This window comes from Chlorocebus sabaeus, chromosome 14, assembly GCF_047675955.1.
Source record: "Chlorocebus sabaeus isolate Y175 chromosome 14, mChlSab1.0.hap1, whole genome shotgun sequence".
Taxonomy (NCBI): Eukaryota; Metazoa; Chordata; class Mammalia; order Primates; family Cercopithecidae; genus Chlorocebus; species Chlorocebus sabaeus.
Window position 1 is genome coordinate 17372760 of NC_132917.1, and position 17525 is coordinate 17390284.

General features: G+C 44.1%; 1 protein-coding gene across 3 annotated transcripts in view; it reads left to right on the plus strand.

Annotated features, from left to right (window-relative positions):
• VSNL1 (visinin like 1) overlaps positions 1-11389 on the plus strand; it is a 114203-nt gene extending 102814 nt beyond the window's left edge. For all 3 annotated transcript variants that reach the window (XM_073022794.1, XM_007971416.3, XM_007971414.3), the window contains exons 3-4: positions 4376-4591; positions 10134-11389. In XM_073022794.1, the coding sequence (XP_072878895.1) occupies positions 4376-4591; positions 10134-10331 (414 nt within the window). In that variant the 3' untranslated portion in view covers positions 10332-11389. The remainder of the gene's footprint in view (positions 1-4375; positions 4592-10133) is intronic.
• Positions 11390-17525: the final 6136 nt, after the last annotated feature.

The following is a 17525-nucleotide window of genomic DNA, read 5'->3' on the forward strand; positions in this document are numbered from 1 at the left end:
AGTCCAAGAATACTCTTCTGGTGTTTTGAAGCCCTGTTTCCTATCATGAGCTCTATTTCCAGCAGACTAATGGGCAGAAATCTATTCTGAGGTCTGAGGGCTGCCCAGCATTAGCCAGGAGCTGGGCCTTGGACAGAGCCCTGGAAAGAGGCATCCTCCGAAGTCGCCTTGCCACCACCTCTCCTGACACAGCACATCAGCTGTTGCATGGGCAAGGGCGAGTCCTGGCCAAGGCCTTGCTTGTGCCCACCCCACCCCCACCCAAGGGTTGGGCTGGAGAACTTCTTGGGGAACTGCCTCCTCCATCACATTGAGGCAGTGAACCAGGGATCTTTGGAGGGGAGAGGTTCATGTGGGAAATGTTGCAATATTTTCTCTGGAAGGATAAGCTATCCAGGCAGCAATGGTGCTGGGGAGGGCTGGGAGAGGGGGTGCAGAGGAAATGTTATGTCACTGGAGAGAGGCACAGTGTTTGTAGATCACACAGCCTTTCTGTGCCCACGCTGGGTGGAGCCCTGGAGGCCCAGAGTCTAATGTGTCTGGTTCTCATGCACCACCTCTTAGAGGAAACAAACATTTTGATATTCACAACTAGATAGATTACTGAAAAGAAAGAAATGCAGAGTCGGGCCCACTGTCTGTAGGAAAAGCTCCTGCCCTGTTCAGGAGGAAGCTGGTTAAACCATGCAAAGACTCCTGTTGTCTGCCTGGGGAAAGAAAATACCTCAAGTGTTTCCTGGGGTTTTCTTCTGTGGGTTGGTCGGTTCAGGGACAGGGTGTAGAGTACAACCGGGAGCAGTCAAGGTCTGTGTAATCCCAAGAAGTCTCAGACTGTGAAACTCACAGCTATGATGAAGAACAATGAATTGTCAGCAACCTGTATATTAGGATGGGGGGAAAGGACCACACACGAATGTTTTAAAGCTTCGAACTGACAATATCATGCCCGTTACTTTTGTTCGCAGCTCCATACGCTTGTAATTTATCACAGTATAATTTTATACTTCTTTATATGTTGGTTTGATTAATGCCTATTCCCCCCCACTGTCCTTAATGCTCTACGTCTTTCTTCTATTTTATTGCCAGCACCTAACACCGTCCTTGACACATAGCAGCTGCTCAATGTTGAGTTAAAGAATGTGTCAGAAAATAATTCAGTAGCATCTTAGTAATTTCCTTGCAGTACATAAGTGCTGCCAGAAGGTGGCGAAAATACTCAGAGCAGAGAATTTCAAGCTTCGGAGGCAATGGATGCTAATAATTACATAATGCAACAAATTTGGTTGCTTCATCAAATATGGAGTTAAGTTTATTTCCTCAGCTAACTCTTGATTAAGATAAATCTCAAGGTGTGGCAGAAACGGTCAGAAAGATTTGCATTCAAATCCAGCCTCTGCTGCAGACAGCCAGGAATCTTAGGCAAATGCCTTTGACCTTTCCGGGCTTCCACTTCCTCGTCCACAAAATGGAATGTACAATGTCAGATTTTGTTATGAAAAGTAAGTGAGAGAACACTAATACACACACATATGTATATACATATACATATGAGTGTATATATATGTATATACGTATACATATGAGTGTGTATATATATTTATAATTCTTCAACCTCAAAGTTCTTTGTATCTATCATATTATTTATAGATTATTACTGCCATCAGATATTACTTCCATGTCAAAATTTAATACTAGAGTTGAAGCAAAATACATTGAGTTAAAAAGAAATCGAGCAAGAGTATGCAAAAAAAAAAAAAGAAAAATACTGTGCTTTTCAGGCCCTGTTGTCCTCCGAGAAAAGTAAATCTGAGTTCAAGACCCTGACTTCTTCCTACAGAAATTGAAGGGAATGCGGCTTCGTTTCTCTGTGATGATCCATCTAGAGTTGAATTATTTTGTCAAAATAAGGAGGATTTTCCTAGTTAGAAAAACTCAAAGCACTCAGAACATGATAGGATAAATTTCCTAAAGGAAACAACCCCTCCAGAAATTTGAGTACACACTCAGTTCTAAAGTAAACATGTTGGCTGTAAAAGTCAGTATACAGACCTTCTGCAAGGCACATGTAACTTTTATAGCTCAAAATTTACAATTGATTTTTCTCTCAAGGTTTTTTAGACCTAAATTAATTTTTAATATACTGACCTAAGATGCCCAGCTATTTTTAGATAAAACTGTGAAATATCCCTTAACATTAAAGTAGGCTGTGAGACATAAGATAGTTAAAGCATTACACTGCCAGCAACCTACATGAATGGAGGTTTCGTGCCCACTGGTCTCATGCCAACTGCACATAGAAATGCTGGCGGGTAAACAGCACTAAGGGGACTTGGGAACCTGCCCAGGGGCTCGCTCTGCTCCACTCCAAGTCAGATTCACAGGTGCCAGCTCCACCCAGGCCCCTAATCGCGAGGCAGATGAACACATCAGCAAACGGCACCCTCTAGAAAGGGATCAGGACCACTCATGCATAAGGCACAGGAGGAGCAAACTTGCCTATTTGGAAGTTCTCAGGTTCAACATTGTTTAGTTCAAAACTCAGCACCTGGCAGCCTGTCCTCAGGTACCAAGCACCTAAGTAGCGTTGGGGGTGAGGGGCTGGGGTCATGCTGAGCTGTTCAAAGAAGGAAAGCCCTTCCCTCTACAACTCCCTCCTTGAAATGAACACTCATTTTCTGAGCTTTAGTAATACTTTGCCTTCTCCTCTGTTCTAGTTCTTATCAAGTAACATGACCAAGTCAGTTTTGAGTAAAGTCCCCCCATTAACTGTGCAGTCTCGGAACACAGAGACCTTGAGGTACTGCCCTCTGAGACCATAGTACCCAAGACGAGGCCCGACATGAAAAAGAACTCAGTGAATTTTGATGAATAATGAAAAATGAAGGATAACAGAAATGAAAGATATGTTTAGGGGATGAGGGAACATAAGAGAACATTGTCCTTTGTAACCAGGAAAAGATAGGTTTGATGAAAAAAAGAAATGGGTCTCAAATGTTTATTTCGTGAGATCATAAAATGATTGTTGTCATTTTAAACCACTAGCTTTTGGGGTGATTTGTTACAGAGTAACAGTCTCTGGAACAGGTCATTGTGCCTAGCAGTGGGTACTACCGAAATATAAGTAATGGGTACTTTCTTCCTCCTGGAATGCTTGGCTGTTCCCTGGGCCCCATGTATAGAATCCTTCTCTGTTAAAGTATGTCTTATGTCTGGAGGGAAATTTTCTACCTTCCAATGTGCTTCTAGGTGCAGGAGGAGTGGGTGGCAGGGCTCTGCAGGACCCAGGGCGGGATGCATAGTGAGAAAGATGGACCAAGGGCTCCTTGAGGTGGATAGCCCAGAGTGGGCAAAGAGGCCATCTGTATGAAGGCTGCTCACCTGGTCCACTTAGCAGGTGGCAAAACTTATGAAGGAATAGGGATATCAATGAGCATCCTCAATAATCTTCTGTAGACCTTGTAGTGCTTGTCTGTAGAGCCCAGAATCCAGATTTATTCATCCAGAAACACATACATAACTTCTCTGCTTTAAAATAGCACACGGTTTGTTTTTGGTTGTATTTGGGGCTTTGCAGTTCTTCCTTGTTAATTATCAGTACTACCTGCTGTTTGTGACTGGCCTAGGCTTATGTCCAAGGGAACTGAGGCCATCACCTACTGATTCCCTATGGCCTTCCCTCCTTGTGGTCTCTGCTTCCCTTTCCTCCTTGTGTCCATTCTCTGCCTCCCACACACCCCTGGTGACAGTTGGCTCTGTGAAGAAACCTCTTTATGTCTCTCGAAAATAAGCCCAGTCATATTCTATTTTTAATGGGTTTTAAATGTCTGTTCTGCAAAAGAAAAATCCCTGCAAAAAGAAGTCAGAAACTGGAACCTCACCCAGGGAGGGGATAAGTGTGGGCCCAAGACGAGGGCTGGTGGCAGGAGAAACCAGGTCCAGGCACCCTCCCTCTGGCCCTACTGGGCAGCGATGAAGCTGGATTCTCATTATCTAAAGGAACATGGAAGTTCGTGTAGCACCGCCTGTGTGGGGAGAGAAACTGCTGTCTGCCTCAGTCTTGTTCCTGGGGGCAGTGAGCAGAGATGCTGCAACACTAGCGTCAGGTGGTGCTTGTTGACCGACTCCAAGCCCCATCGACTGAAAGCCACATGTCACCAGCCTCACCCACAGGAAACAATGAGGTGCCTGTACCTGAGTACCTGCTGTGAGAAAGCTTCCCCTAATGCCTGCCCTTGACAGTCAGGCCAAACCGCTCTCCAGTGGGTGAGGCTCTAACAACGCCCTGGAGCGCCTGTGGTGCTGTCATTAGGAACCTAACTCGTAGCCCCAATTCCATCCCCTCCCGACACCTGACTACATGTGTTCTCCTTTGCAGTTCTTCCCTTATGGAGATGCCTCCAAGTTTGCCCAGCATGCCTTCCGAACCTTCGACAAGAATGGAGATGGCACCATTGACTTCCGAGAGTTCATCTGCGCTCTGTCCATCACCTCCAGGGGCAGCTTTGAGCAGAAGCTGAACTGGGCCTTCAATATGTATGACCTGGATGGTGATGGCAAGATCACCCGAGTGGAGATGCTGGAGATCATCGAGGTGAGGCCTGGGGTGTGGTTGGCGGGTGGCGGGCACAGAAGGAGACCCCATGGCAGCCTCCTAGGTGCAGGCCTTCGTGGTTCCTTCTCTCTCTGCTTGAGCCCTACCAGCTGCACGCCACGCCTGGACTTCTCCCGCTTCTGTTCCCACTGCAGCACACTGCTGGGGAGGTCCCAGAACCAAGCCGTGGGGCCCGTACTGTCATGACAGTGGCATTGTCATCCGCCATTCACTCACTATCGGATCTCCCGTGAACCTGTCTTACTGGGCACAAAGGATGTCATGGGCTCAGTTTCTCTTGCGTTTGGCATATCTCTGCTCTGCCTCACTCCAGCTGCACCTAGTGGGGTTCCGAGGCTGTCAGGGGCTCCCGGGACATCCTTCCAGGTTCTGATCATTCCACAGCAAGCAGGCTTTGCCCATTGTGTTTGTAAGTAACCCAGGATTCCTCTGCCATGCCACCCCCTGCATACTGCACTCCCAATGTGAAGGTCTTCTTGGTTTTCCTCTCTCTCTGCCCAACATGTTCTCCCCTGGCCTCTGGGGGCTCCTCCCTCACTTCACTTCCATCTCCAGTCCTATCCCACCTCCCACAGAGGCCTTCTTTCCCACATCCCTTCCCAAATATGCCCGCTCCACCCCCACACCAAAGCAATCTAACCCTTACCAAGAGGGTTTTTGTCCCAACGTTTGTCCCTGCCCCAGATTACCTTGTTGAGTGGAATATACGGCAGAATGCAAGCTCTGTGAGGAGGCTCTGCCCTCACGGCTGCATGCCCAGCACCCAGACCCAGCCTGGAGCCTGGCAGGCATGCAAGAGCAGATGCATGATTCAGTAGCTTTCCTTTGATTGACTGTCTTAGCATGGATTCCCACCCCTGCACCAGCCACTCTGACCAAGGAGAGAAATTTACCACTTGCGGAAGGTAGAGCCAGGTGCTCCATCCTGGAGCTGGGGGGATGCCCCATCCAGACACCAGGAGCTGAGATCAGGCGGGATGGATCCCCACAAGAAAATGGGATGACTGCAAGAAACAGAAGCCAAAGCCCCAGAGTCCCCACAGCACTCTCACTCTCCTCCCAGCTTCAGAGAGAAGTCACTCGTCAACCCGCTGCCTGGGAAGCTGGCCTTGTTCACTTGCACACCCTCTCTTTCCACATATTTAGTCTCTTCTTCTCTGTTGGCTTCTCCCCTTCTATCTTCAGTGCCCACTCCCTTTCAAACATACCCAGAAAACTAACATCTTAGTTCTTTATTTGTATTCCCTTCATTCAATTAAATATATATTTTTTCAAACAGGTTATCAGAAAAGATACAGCACAATAATTCTAAATACGTGGCTTGATTTTCTCATCTTTCTCACTCTTTAATCTTTTGTCCATCTTCCACACTTAACTTGGCTCCCTCTAAGGTCTCTCTATAAGGTCCCTACAGAGTAGGTTTTTCCAAGTTTTTTTCTCTTCTTTGACTTCTTGTCATTTCCCCTCATTGGCCACCAAATCCCTTTCTCTCCAAAACTTTTCTCTCTAATCCTTGTCAATGCCCTTCAGCCAAAGTCCCCAAGGACATACCCACACTTACACAAGTTGAGTTTATTACTGTTTGCAGTGAGGGAATCTTGGTGCAATTCAGCAGGAGGGTGTTAGAAAGGACTTCTAGGATCTGCACTTTGGGAGGGTGATTTGGGGAGGGTTTGGGGAAGCAGAGGTTTACTGTGGATTGGGTGCTGTCAGGGAGTGGGGACACTTCTGTGATTGGGTATCTAGGAGGGGGGCACACACACCGACTCAATGCTCTAATGGGTGAAGAATCAGTGGTCACTCATAATAGCAGGAAGCAGAGATGCTTGGTGTTTTGGGTCTGTGTTCAGATTTCATGACAGAGTGGTCTTGTTTTTGCCTTGCTCCATCATGGTCACTGGCATTTTGTGACATTGGTTATGTTTGGTGTGAAACCTGAGTGTGAGGGCCGGGCCAGCTCCCGGCAGCACCAAGGCTGTCAGCGGTCAGTCCAGACCAGCTCCTGGCTGTCAGCGGCTGCTTTTCTTTCTCTTAGTTCTTTCACATTTCTCCCCATTGCTTCTAGCTCTTCCTTACTTCTATTCAGCACGGCATTCTCATGGGGAGCTTTCAGGGGTTGATTTCTCACCTGGTTGTGGGTCACATTTTCCTGCTTCGTGACACGTGTAATAATTTTTATCGGTTCCCAGACGTTATGAATGTTACACTATAGTGTCTGTATTTTGTTTCTTCATTTATAGAGTGCCGAGATTAGTTTTGACAGGCAGGTAAGTTATATGTAAATTAGTGTGATTTTTTTGAGGCAGTTTTATAATTTTAAGCTTTTAGAGCAGATGGAGAGTAGGTTTTCTGAAGTAAGTTAGCCCAGTGACCAACTTGTGACCATTTTCGGGTTCTTATTGATTTTCGCATATATTTAGTGAGGTTTCTGTACTCTGGCTGGTTGGAACCAGCCCAGTGTGTGGTGATACTTATTCAGGTATTTAAGTGAAAGAAGATATATCAGAGTGTAACTAGACAGAGAATATAAATAGAAAAGAGGTTTCCAGAGGACTGAGGCCCTGGGGCAACCTGATGTTTAGAGGTGAAGAACATGAGGCAAATAAGTAAAGGAGATGGAGAAAGAATTGTCAATAAGGTCAAAGTGAAAAAGGAAAAGTGAGAAGTCCTGGAAGGGAAACACACTGTTTTGCGGGGAAGGAATGGAACGCGCAATCATGTCAAAATGTATTGATAGGAGAAGTGAAAGGAGAAAAGTAATCATTGACAATTGGATTTGGAAACCTGGAGGCCATAGGTGAACTCACCGAGAATAGTTTCAGAGGAGTTGGAGCAGCCCAGGAGAATGGGAGTGGAACAAGTAAAGACAGTGACTATAGAAAACTCATGCAAGAAACTGCTTTAAAAAGAAGAGGAATGGACAATAGCCCTCCCGAATGCCCAGGCATTTAGCAAGCTCTTTGCATTAAGAACTAGAATGCTCTGCAAGCCTGTGTGAGCACCAAGAGTTGTTCAGCTTATTGTTCAGAAACTTCTTTGTGGACTTTCAGCCTCTGTGTGCAGCCTAGTTTCCAGACAAACATCGAGGAGACCTCCTAGGCAGATTTCTGAAGTTTTCTCTCTGCCTAGCTTCCTCTCTGGTCCTCTACCCCAAAACTTCTGGCTCTCTTCACCTTCCGCCTCCAACTGTTGTCTCCTCCAGTCGGTGAGACAGCCCTGCTTGGGACCCTCCTCCTCGTGCTGCAGTCCAGGAAGGAATTCCAGGCTGAGATCATAGGGTTCATCTACTTTGTTTCCCACCTCCTAGGAATTACAGTCTTGCAGTGTCAGTTGTAAAGTCTGAACACAGCTATTTCTTTTATTTTTGTCCAGTTTTCTAGTTATAGTGAAAGGCAAGTCAGTACAGGTCCATCAGGGCTGGGAACCACAGGGGCAGGTTCGCAACGAGTTCCAAGTCTGGCATGCCCGGCCTTTGTGATATTATTACCTGTAATAGTCTGCATCTGAAACGGCCCTTCTTGGTTGTCGTGTTCACAGTCCCAAATGCAGGGCTGCATCATGGATACAATTATTGAGATCCTGCCATTTTCAGAGTTGCTTCCTGAGGTCCAGGAGGGACCTCTTGTGTTTACATTTCTTATTACCCTGACTTTATTAATAGTGCACTCGTCTTGTTGTCTTCATATCCATTGCCTCATGTAAGGGCTTTTGATTTCACCTTTTAAAGGCCAGGGTGAGAGTGGCAGCTCACGTATGGATGGACCATTTGTCTCTTTTTAAATTCCAGACACGGTACACTTTCCCTGCTTTTCCCTTGTGCACCACTCTGGCTTCTAGACTAGTCAGGATCTTGTCTACCAATTATCCACAAAATGAAATTTCGGAAAGTCTGCCTCTTTTAGAGACAACTTTCTTAAAGTGTTCCATGATACCGCAATACCATCTAGCTACAAAAGTAAATACACACAAAATATTTTATCTCAGTGGAGATTTTAACTTGTTAAATAAAGCACTTTCTAGTTAGTGGTTTGCTCTGATTGGCATTTCTAAAAACAACTTTATGAGTTATAATTTACAGACCATAAATTCACCCATGTTAAGTGTACAACTTAAATGATTTTTAGTAAATGTACAGAGATATGCAACCATCACCATAATGTAAATGTAAAACATTTTTATTCCCCCAATTAGATACCTCATGCCCAAAGGCCTGCTCCCACCCCAGGCTCTGGCAACCAGCACATCACTGTGTCTCCATGGAATTGGCTGCCTTTCTGGGCATTGGACACAAATGGAATCACATCACATATGGCCTTTTGCGTCTGGCTTCTTTAAATTTTTGAGATTTGTCCATGTGGTAGCATATTCATTGTCTTCTGTTGCTGAAATAGTATGTATTTTTTACTGTATAGCTGTATCCTATTTGTTTACAGTTGATGAGCACTTGGGTCATTTCCACATTTTGGCTATTAATAATATTGTTGTGAATGTTCTCATGCAAGTCTTTGTATAGATGGGCATTTATTTTTAAGGCACTTTTCTAAGAAAGAAAATAATTTATACTTTGGAAATTCCATATTAAGAATTGATTGTATACAATTAGTTGGCCTGGATAATTGAAATCTTCTCACTCTACTCTTTAACTTATAAACAGAGTCCCTGCTCCACAACTCTCCCTAAAGTAACTTCTTGCAAAGTTCACCTTTAATGGTACACCTGGCTTGGTTGGCTTGCTAGATTCTAAGTTTCTAATCGGTTGGCCCCACATTTCATCTTCTCCTAAATCCCCAAGGCTAGTGCTTTCTGACTGTTTTCTGCACCTAGATGCAGAATGTTTAAAATTGAACCCATCGTGTTCCTCCCTTAACCTATTCCTAATCCATCATTTCTAATCTCACCATTGAGCCACCCTTTCTAACCACTTCCTCCAGCCAGAAACCTGGGAACCACCCCAAATTCTTCTATATCCAATTGGTCACAAGACTCAACCATATTTGATTATGTCATCTCTTATTCAGTAGCATTTAAGGAGTTATTTGAAATAAAGTTAAATTATTTATCCTATCCTAGGAAAACTCTGTGATCTGCTTCTCATTTCCCTCTCTCCAGCTTCATCTTTCAGCACTTCACCTGGCCCTCCCTCCTACTGCCCCTTGCCCCACATCCCATGTTCCAGCAGCTAAAGCTTTTTCATTTGATCAGTATTTATTGAGACCTATGATGTGCCAGGCATTGTACCAAGCCCTGGACTTGCAGGAGCACATGGTTTCTAATTCCATAGAATGTACTCTTTAGTGGGGAAGACAAAGCAGTTATTTTAATAAAGGCGAGATGTATTCTGATGGGGCAGATGGTATGGGTTGTCACAGAAACTTGAGCACAAGGAGTGAAACTCCTCTGGGGAAAGGGAAGCCGAGGCTTGGAGAATAGGTGGGATCCAGTCAGGTGAAGGGGAGGCAAGAAGAGCTCTCTGTCCTCCTGGGTTTCTGGTAATATCACCTACAATGCTCTTTTCCACAAGGCTATCTACAAAATGGTAGGCACTGTGATCATGATGAAAATGAACGAGGATGGCCTGACGCCTGAGCAGCGAGTAGACAAGATTTTCAGCAAGATGGATAAGAACAAAGATGACCAGATTACACTGGATGAATTCAAAGAAGCTGCAAAGAGCGACCCTTCCATTGTATTACTTCTGCAGTGCGACATCCAGAAATGAGCTGATGTCAGTGCTATGGACTGCACAAAAGTCTCAATGTTCCATTCAGTCTGCAGCTATTCACACACACACCCACACACACACACACACACACACACACACACACACACACACACACACAAATATTGCTTGGACTACCTATAAATGGACTTGCTTCTTGTGTTTGAAACACTTGTGTGCATGAGAATGTCATTTGCTAATGAATTTTAAAAGCATATATAAAACAAAACAAAACAACCTGCCACAATGTGATATGTGTAATATCATTTCATAAAAATCCCTCTTCCTCCAAAGCCTGGGCGGAAATGTACTGCAAAGAGTTACATGATTTCTTGTTCATGTTTTGCTAATGCTCGTATCTCCTTGATTACATAATGTTAGTAGCACTGAGACCCCCATGGTAATGTAACTTAATTATAAGCTATGTCACTACCCTCCTGTAAAATAGTATTGGACAGACACAGAGGAACCCTTGGCTCCTGTGTCTGGTCCACACACCACAAGAGCTTGTATTATCAGTGAATATAAATGTACTACATTTGCATGCCTTTTGGGTTTGCCTTAATTCTTACCTCATTTGCATCCTATCAATCTGGAAAGAGCTGTTTTGGATGAATGCAGTATAAAATGTAAAATTCCTGCTAAATGACTTATTGATTAAGTATATCTATCTATATATACATATACACAAAGATATTATTTATCGGAAGTAAAAAAGATGGAAGTGTATTGGTTTCTGTTTGAATTTTCAAAGGCTTCCAATGTGGTGGCAATAAATGTCCCAAATAAATTTATAACAATTGATTTTCCCCCTAATTCTTATTTTATAATTTTAAAATAGCAGCAGATGCTAGCAACAACTTACTAAATCTACTTCTAAATACACAACTTTGGAATTTGAAGAATTAATGACAACAAAAGGGAAAAAAGCAACTTTCCAGCTTTTCATCCAGGCTCCCAAAAGAGGGACAATGAACACGGCATGTGAAAAGTAGAACAGATTTGTTCATCCGAAAAAAAATGTTCATTCTCTGACAATAAATTTTATCTCAGTGTGACTTTGGTGCTAATGTTCAATGCAACTATGTGGAGCTGTACACACACAGTAGGTATGTTCAATGCAACTATGTGGAGCTGTACACACACAGTAGGTATTTTCAATGCAACTATGTTGAGCTGTACACACACAGTAGGTAGGCTGCGGGCGGGTGTCCCCCAACATAAGTCAGTATGAAAGAAGACATCTGTCTTCCCAAATCTAAAGTAGGCAAAAACACAGAAGTAGTTATTTTTAATAACAGAATAGAACTCTGACTCTTTTGATCTTGAAAGAGGCAAAAGAGATTCCATCAAAACCTCTAAAAGCAGGTTTGCATTTTCAGAACATGCGCCCCTAGAGAGCTGAGTTTTTTACACAGCACTGCCCAATAGTACTTTCTCTGATGATGGGAAGGTCTACATCTGCACAGCACACTGGCTATAACTGCACGTATGGCTACTGAGCACTTCAAGTATGGCTAGCATGACTGAGGAACTGAATTTTATACTGTATAATTAAATGTAATTCGCCACATACAGCTAGTGGCTTTAGTAACAGACAGTTTAGTGCTATATTATTTATTCAAGTACTTTTTATTGAATGCATTTTTTATCATTCTTTATTTGTCTTAGGATCATTAAATAACACTAAACTAGGGCCTAATGATTCTATTCATTCATTTAACAAGAAATGGTGACCTCATTACAAACACTTAGGACACCAATGGTACCTGAAACACGGATAGAACCAAAATTCTGCCCTGAGAAGATAGTCCTACACGTGAATAGAATGTCCTAATGCCCTTCACCCTTGTGCACGGTGAGCCCAAACTGTAGGCAGGGAGGGATCAGGGAGGCGCAGTACATCTCAAGACTCCTTCCTCACTAAGTGAGGAAGGGCAGGTGAGGAGCTGTGGAGTGCTTCGGAATGGCACCAGGTTAAACCAGGCCCTGAGTAATTCATTCATAACAAATCTTCACTGGTCACCTACTGTGCACCTAACATCATGCTTGTGTGGTGAGGGAGACACACTAAATACACACAGACAAATGCCAAATTATAACACCTATGAAGAAGGGCAGGGCAGGATAACAGGGAGGAGACAGACGGGATACTTTGGTGGCCCTTTCCCACAGGCTGGTGAGGTGACATCTGAAGTAAGACCTTCATGAAAGGAAGTGATGGAAAACAAACCCTCCAGCAGACTCACTGGTTCTTTTTATAAATAAAATGTGGAAGCTGGGCCAGCAAGCAAGCATCTTCTTATTCGTTTAAGTCCCTGATGCTGTGAGAGTGTGGACTGGTGCAGTGATGCTGAAGAGATGGCCAGCAGCGTGTAGCTACAAGTATACTATTCCCTATGTCCCAGCATTCCCACTCCAGGTGTATTATCCCAAGAAACTCCCACTGAGAGCTATAAGGGGACTTGTCCCAGGATAGTTGCGAGATGGGTATTGGAGGCAATGTAGCGGTTTGTCACTAGAGAAACAGGTAAGGAAAATACGGTGGATACACCCTATGGCACGCTAAACAGCAGCTGAAAACAACAGACCGACGGACACAGTGACATGGACATTTAAAAAATGCTGAATGGGGGAAAAGCAGCAAAATATATTTCCCAGTATTACATTCATATATAAATGAAAGATGCATTCTCACAAAAGAACTCTAAGGTCACATAAAATAAAAGGAAATATCACATTATAATGGTTTCTATAGGATTGGGTGGTGATGGGAGTGGGTTCAGTTATTATTGCTCCATAACAACCTGACGCGCAAACCTAGTGGCTTAAAACGAAGACAATCATTTTATTATTTTTCCTGGCTTTCTGTGGGCCAGAAAATTGAAAAGGAAGGGCTCAAATGGATGATTCCGCCTCATGGCCTCTCACGTAGTTGCAGTCAGGTGGCAGCCAGAGCTGAAACAGGCCTGGAGCAGCTGGGGGCTGATTGGGGATTTCTGCGCCTGCAGTCTCGGGGGAGTGGTGCTACTTACACAGGGGCTGTGGTCTCCAGCACAAGTATTCACGCAAAGTTGGAAGTTTTACCTTTTCTGACTTAGCCTCTGAAGTCACGAAGTATCATTTCCACAGTATTCTACTGGTAACAAGAAAGCCACTAGCCCATCCACATTCAGGAAGGGAATCAGACTCCATCTCTTGATGGGGTGAGGTAAGTTTCTAGAGAGTATGTGGCATAAAAGATACTGTTGCCATCATCTTTGGAAAACAGTCGGCTACAGTCTACCTTGTGGCCACAGTTCACATCCTTTCCCATGCAAGATTGTTCATCCCCTCTCAAGAAACCACAAAAGTCTCATACCATTATGACTTCCGGGTCAGGCTTGAGGCCCAAGAGCTCATCATATAAAGCTCCTCAGATGTGGTTCTTCAATGATAGCACACTGAGTTGCATTCTTCGTGATCCAAAGGCTTGTGAAATTGAGAGAGAATTACCTCCTCTCTTCCCTTCCACACACACTAGGCAATGGTGGTACAGGCTTGGAATAACTGCGACACACACACTATCCAAAAAGCGGGGAAGGGAAAGCGCACGGCAATCTCTGGTTATGGCAATTCTGAAATCCAGCCAGGTACACCCTGGAAGGTCCTTGACTAGGGTTTGGTCCTATTCCCTGGGAGTTTCTCTCCATGATTCTTGGCTCTGCTTTCTGTGCTTGTTTCTACCCTCTGGGCCATCCTTCTTCATTTAAAAAAAAAAAAGTGTTTACAGCTGAGTAGTTTTCTCAACCTACTGCCTGCCTACACAATTTCAGGAGTAGAAAGACTCCTCATTTTGTACTGTCTCTTCTAAGCTGACCTTATTTTAAAAACCTTATGGGTTTCTCAAGTGTCAGTTTATGAAATCCACTCCATTAGCAGAGGCTCATTGGGAGACTGCTGTAGAACACCCCTAATAATCCGAGAAGCCCTACTGTTTAATGGAGGGAACCCGAAAGGCACAACTTTAGAAGGCAGACTGCTGCCTGTCTGAAAAGGTCTAAAAACATTGCCTTAGATCTTTCTGAGGTCCTCACAGAAGACCTTACAGTCCCATCCTGGATTTGACTTTTGCACTGAAGCCATTTCATATTTGAAAATCAGTTTTCACCTTGAAGAGAGTCTGCAAATGAGAAACAGTCTCACCTCCTTTATATGTAATTGCTTTTCTTCATTCATCTCTCTTCCCACCTCGTGTCACAGGCAGCAAAGAGCAGCCAAGGGGTCCTTTTCATCCTTTGTCTAGACATCTGCTTGGCTAGATCACCTTACTTATTAGGTACATCTCCTATTTTCCATGTTACCATGGCATCAGTGTTGCCAAACACCTTTTCTCCCACTCAATTCCTTCAGCTCTCCCCAAAAACATCCTTGAGACTTCAGGCTTCTGGTAACAGCTTCTGCAAGGCCCTTTAGGGGCTGTTCATGAACAGTCTCCTCGAGGCCCTTCCACCCAGTGCCACATAGCTTACTTTTATTTTGGTACTTATGCTTCCAGATACCAGTTACTATCACTGTATAACAAATCACTACAAAATTTAGTGACCTAAAATGATGACTTAATTATTTCTTGAGTTTTTGTGGGCCATGAATTCTCAAACGATTCACTTGGGCAGCCTGGCTTGGGATCTGTCATGTAGCTTTAGAGATATGGTGAAACAGAGGGTCTGGAGCAACCGAGGGCTGGCAGGGCATCTGTCCATGCAGCCTCAGGCTCTCTTCACAGGGGCTAGCGTAGGCTTTCTCACTGTGGCAGCCTCAGGGAAGTCAGACTGCCTCCATGCCAGCACAGGGCTCCCGCATGGGTATTCCAGAGCTCAAGGCCGGACTTTCATTCCTTTTCATTGCCTTTCTGGCCCAGCCTTGGGAATTACAAAGTATCATTTTTACTGCATTCTGTTGGTTGTAAGAAAGTTCCATTTAATCACACATTGTGTATCTCAGCAACCTGAATCCTCGCTGACCTTGATATCCTAACCAGCTACTGGGGTTCCTTCGGACAGGACTAACTATGGGCTTCCTTTAACCAAGTGTTCCTGGGTTCTACTGGTTCTAGCTTACACTCAACTGCCATTGTAATTACCATGTTAATTAGCTGTTTAAGCCCTGCTGCTGGTCTGAAGGGAAAAAGCCCCCAAGCATCTTTCTATTATTTTTTTCACAGTCTTGCTCTGTCACCCAGGCTGGAGTGCAGTGGCACAATCTCAGCTCACTACAACCTCTACCTCCTGGTTCAAGAGATTCTCCCATCTCAGCCTCCCGAGTAGCTGAGATTACAGGCATATGCCACCACGCCTGGCTAATTTTTGTATTTTTAGTAGAAACAGGGTTTCACATGTTGGCAAGGCTGGTCTCAAACTCCTGACCTCAAGTGGTCTGCCTGCCTCAGCCTCCCAAAGTGCTGGGATTACAGGCGTGAGCCACCACACCTGGCCAACCCCCCAAGTGTCTGATTTTCTATATGTCTAGTCTCAACTCTTTCTGCATTTATAAGTCCTAAGTTTCCGTATTTCCTCTCATTCTGTAAATAACTCTAAACTATTTTAAAAAGGAAATCATACTGCTTTAAGGCTTCATTTTTCCTGTAATTCATTCATTCAGTGTTACAGTCTCTGGATGAATATAAACTACTTTCTTAGAGGCCAGACACTTATTTCTTCCACACAGTTGGAAATCACATCAAGAAGTAAAGCACAAGCTTAAACAGACGTCTTCAGAGAGCCTCACGGCAAAGGATGTACAGGGGTCTAGCAAGAAATGGTCAATCAGAGCTTCTAAGTACAATATCACACTGTTTCCTGAGCTTCTTTTTCGAAAACAATTAAGTTTCCGACATAGTTTGGGCATGCAATTTGAATTTTTTCCCAGCATTTTGCAGGTCTTCAGTATCCTAAGTCATATTATTATTTTCCAAGTTCTTACATTTACCAATGTAAATTTTCCCATCAAGTACGTGATTAACTAGCTGGTTAGTATCTGAAGAATTATCTCAAGGTTGCATACTCAGCCCAGAGATTTCATCTCTCCACAGGGCAGCCATTACTCCCTCCACTTCTGCATTGTTCCTACCTCTGTGAATGAATCATTGTTCATCCAGCTATTTAGGCCTCACGCCCCAAGAAAATTATCTTCGATTTCTCTCTCACAACTCCAGTATTCTCATAGGCAAGTCTTCTGCCTATTTCAAATCTGAATGTTTCTGTCTCTACCACCTTAGTCCAAGTCACCATGCCCAACCTTACCTGGACCACTGCAAGTCTCCAAATTGCTCATACTCTTTCAATGTTTGCTCCACCTTAATCTATTCACACAGCAGCCAAAGGATTATTTTAAAATGCATACACCATATCTGTTGCTTACCATAATTTTAGGGCCTCAAATGATCTCTGTTTGCCTACCTCTGAAGTTCACCCCCTACCAATCCTCCTTCCTCACTAAGCTCTATCAACACTGGCCTTACAATTCCTAGACAAGTAGTTCATTCTTATCTCTAAGCCCCATGCACTCATTCCTTCTGCCTGGAACTTTTGCCTTGCACATTTCCCTCCTCACAGCTTGTTCTATCACTTGCTTCGGGCCTCTGCTCAAATATTGCCTTCTGTAGCCTTGACACTCCATTCAAAATACCAGCCGGGTGCAGTGGCTCATGCCTGTAATCCCAGCACTTTGGGAGGCCAAGGTGGGCAGATCACCTGAGGTCAGGAGTTCGAGACCAGCCTGGCCAACATGGTGAAACCCCGTATCTACTAAAAATACAAAAATTAGCTGAGTGTGGTCACGTGCGCCTGTAATCCCAGCTACCCAGGAGGCTGAGGCAGGAGAATCACTGGAACCCGGGAGGCAGAGGCTGCAGTGAGCCAAGATCGCACCACTGCACTCCAGCCTGAGTGACAAAGCAAGACTCCGTCTCAAACAAACAAAAAAAAAACAAAAAATACCAGTCCTCTCTGCTCTCTCAAATCCTTACACTGCTTTTTTCAAAAGAATTAGCAGTCACTGAGATGATGTACAGTATCGCTTATGTCTAACTAGATTTCAAACTCCATGAGGACAGATTTAGTAGTATTTTAAGTACTGTGTGTAGTATTTTAAGTACTACAGTCTTCTCAGTGATTAAAACAGTCCCTAGCTCATGGCAGGAACTTAATCATTTTT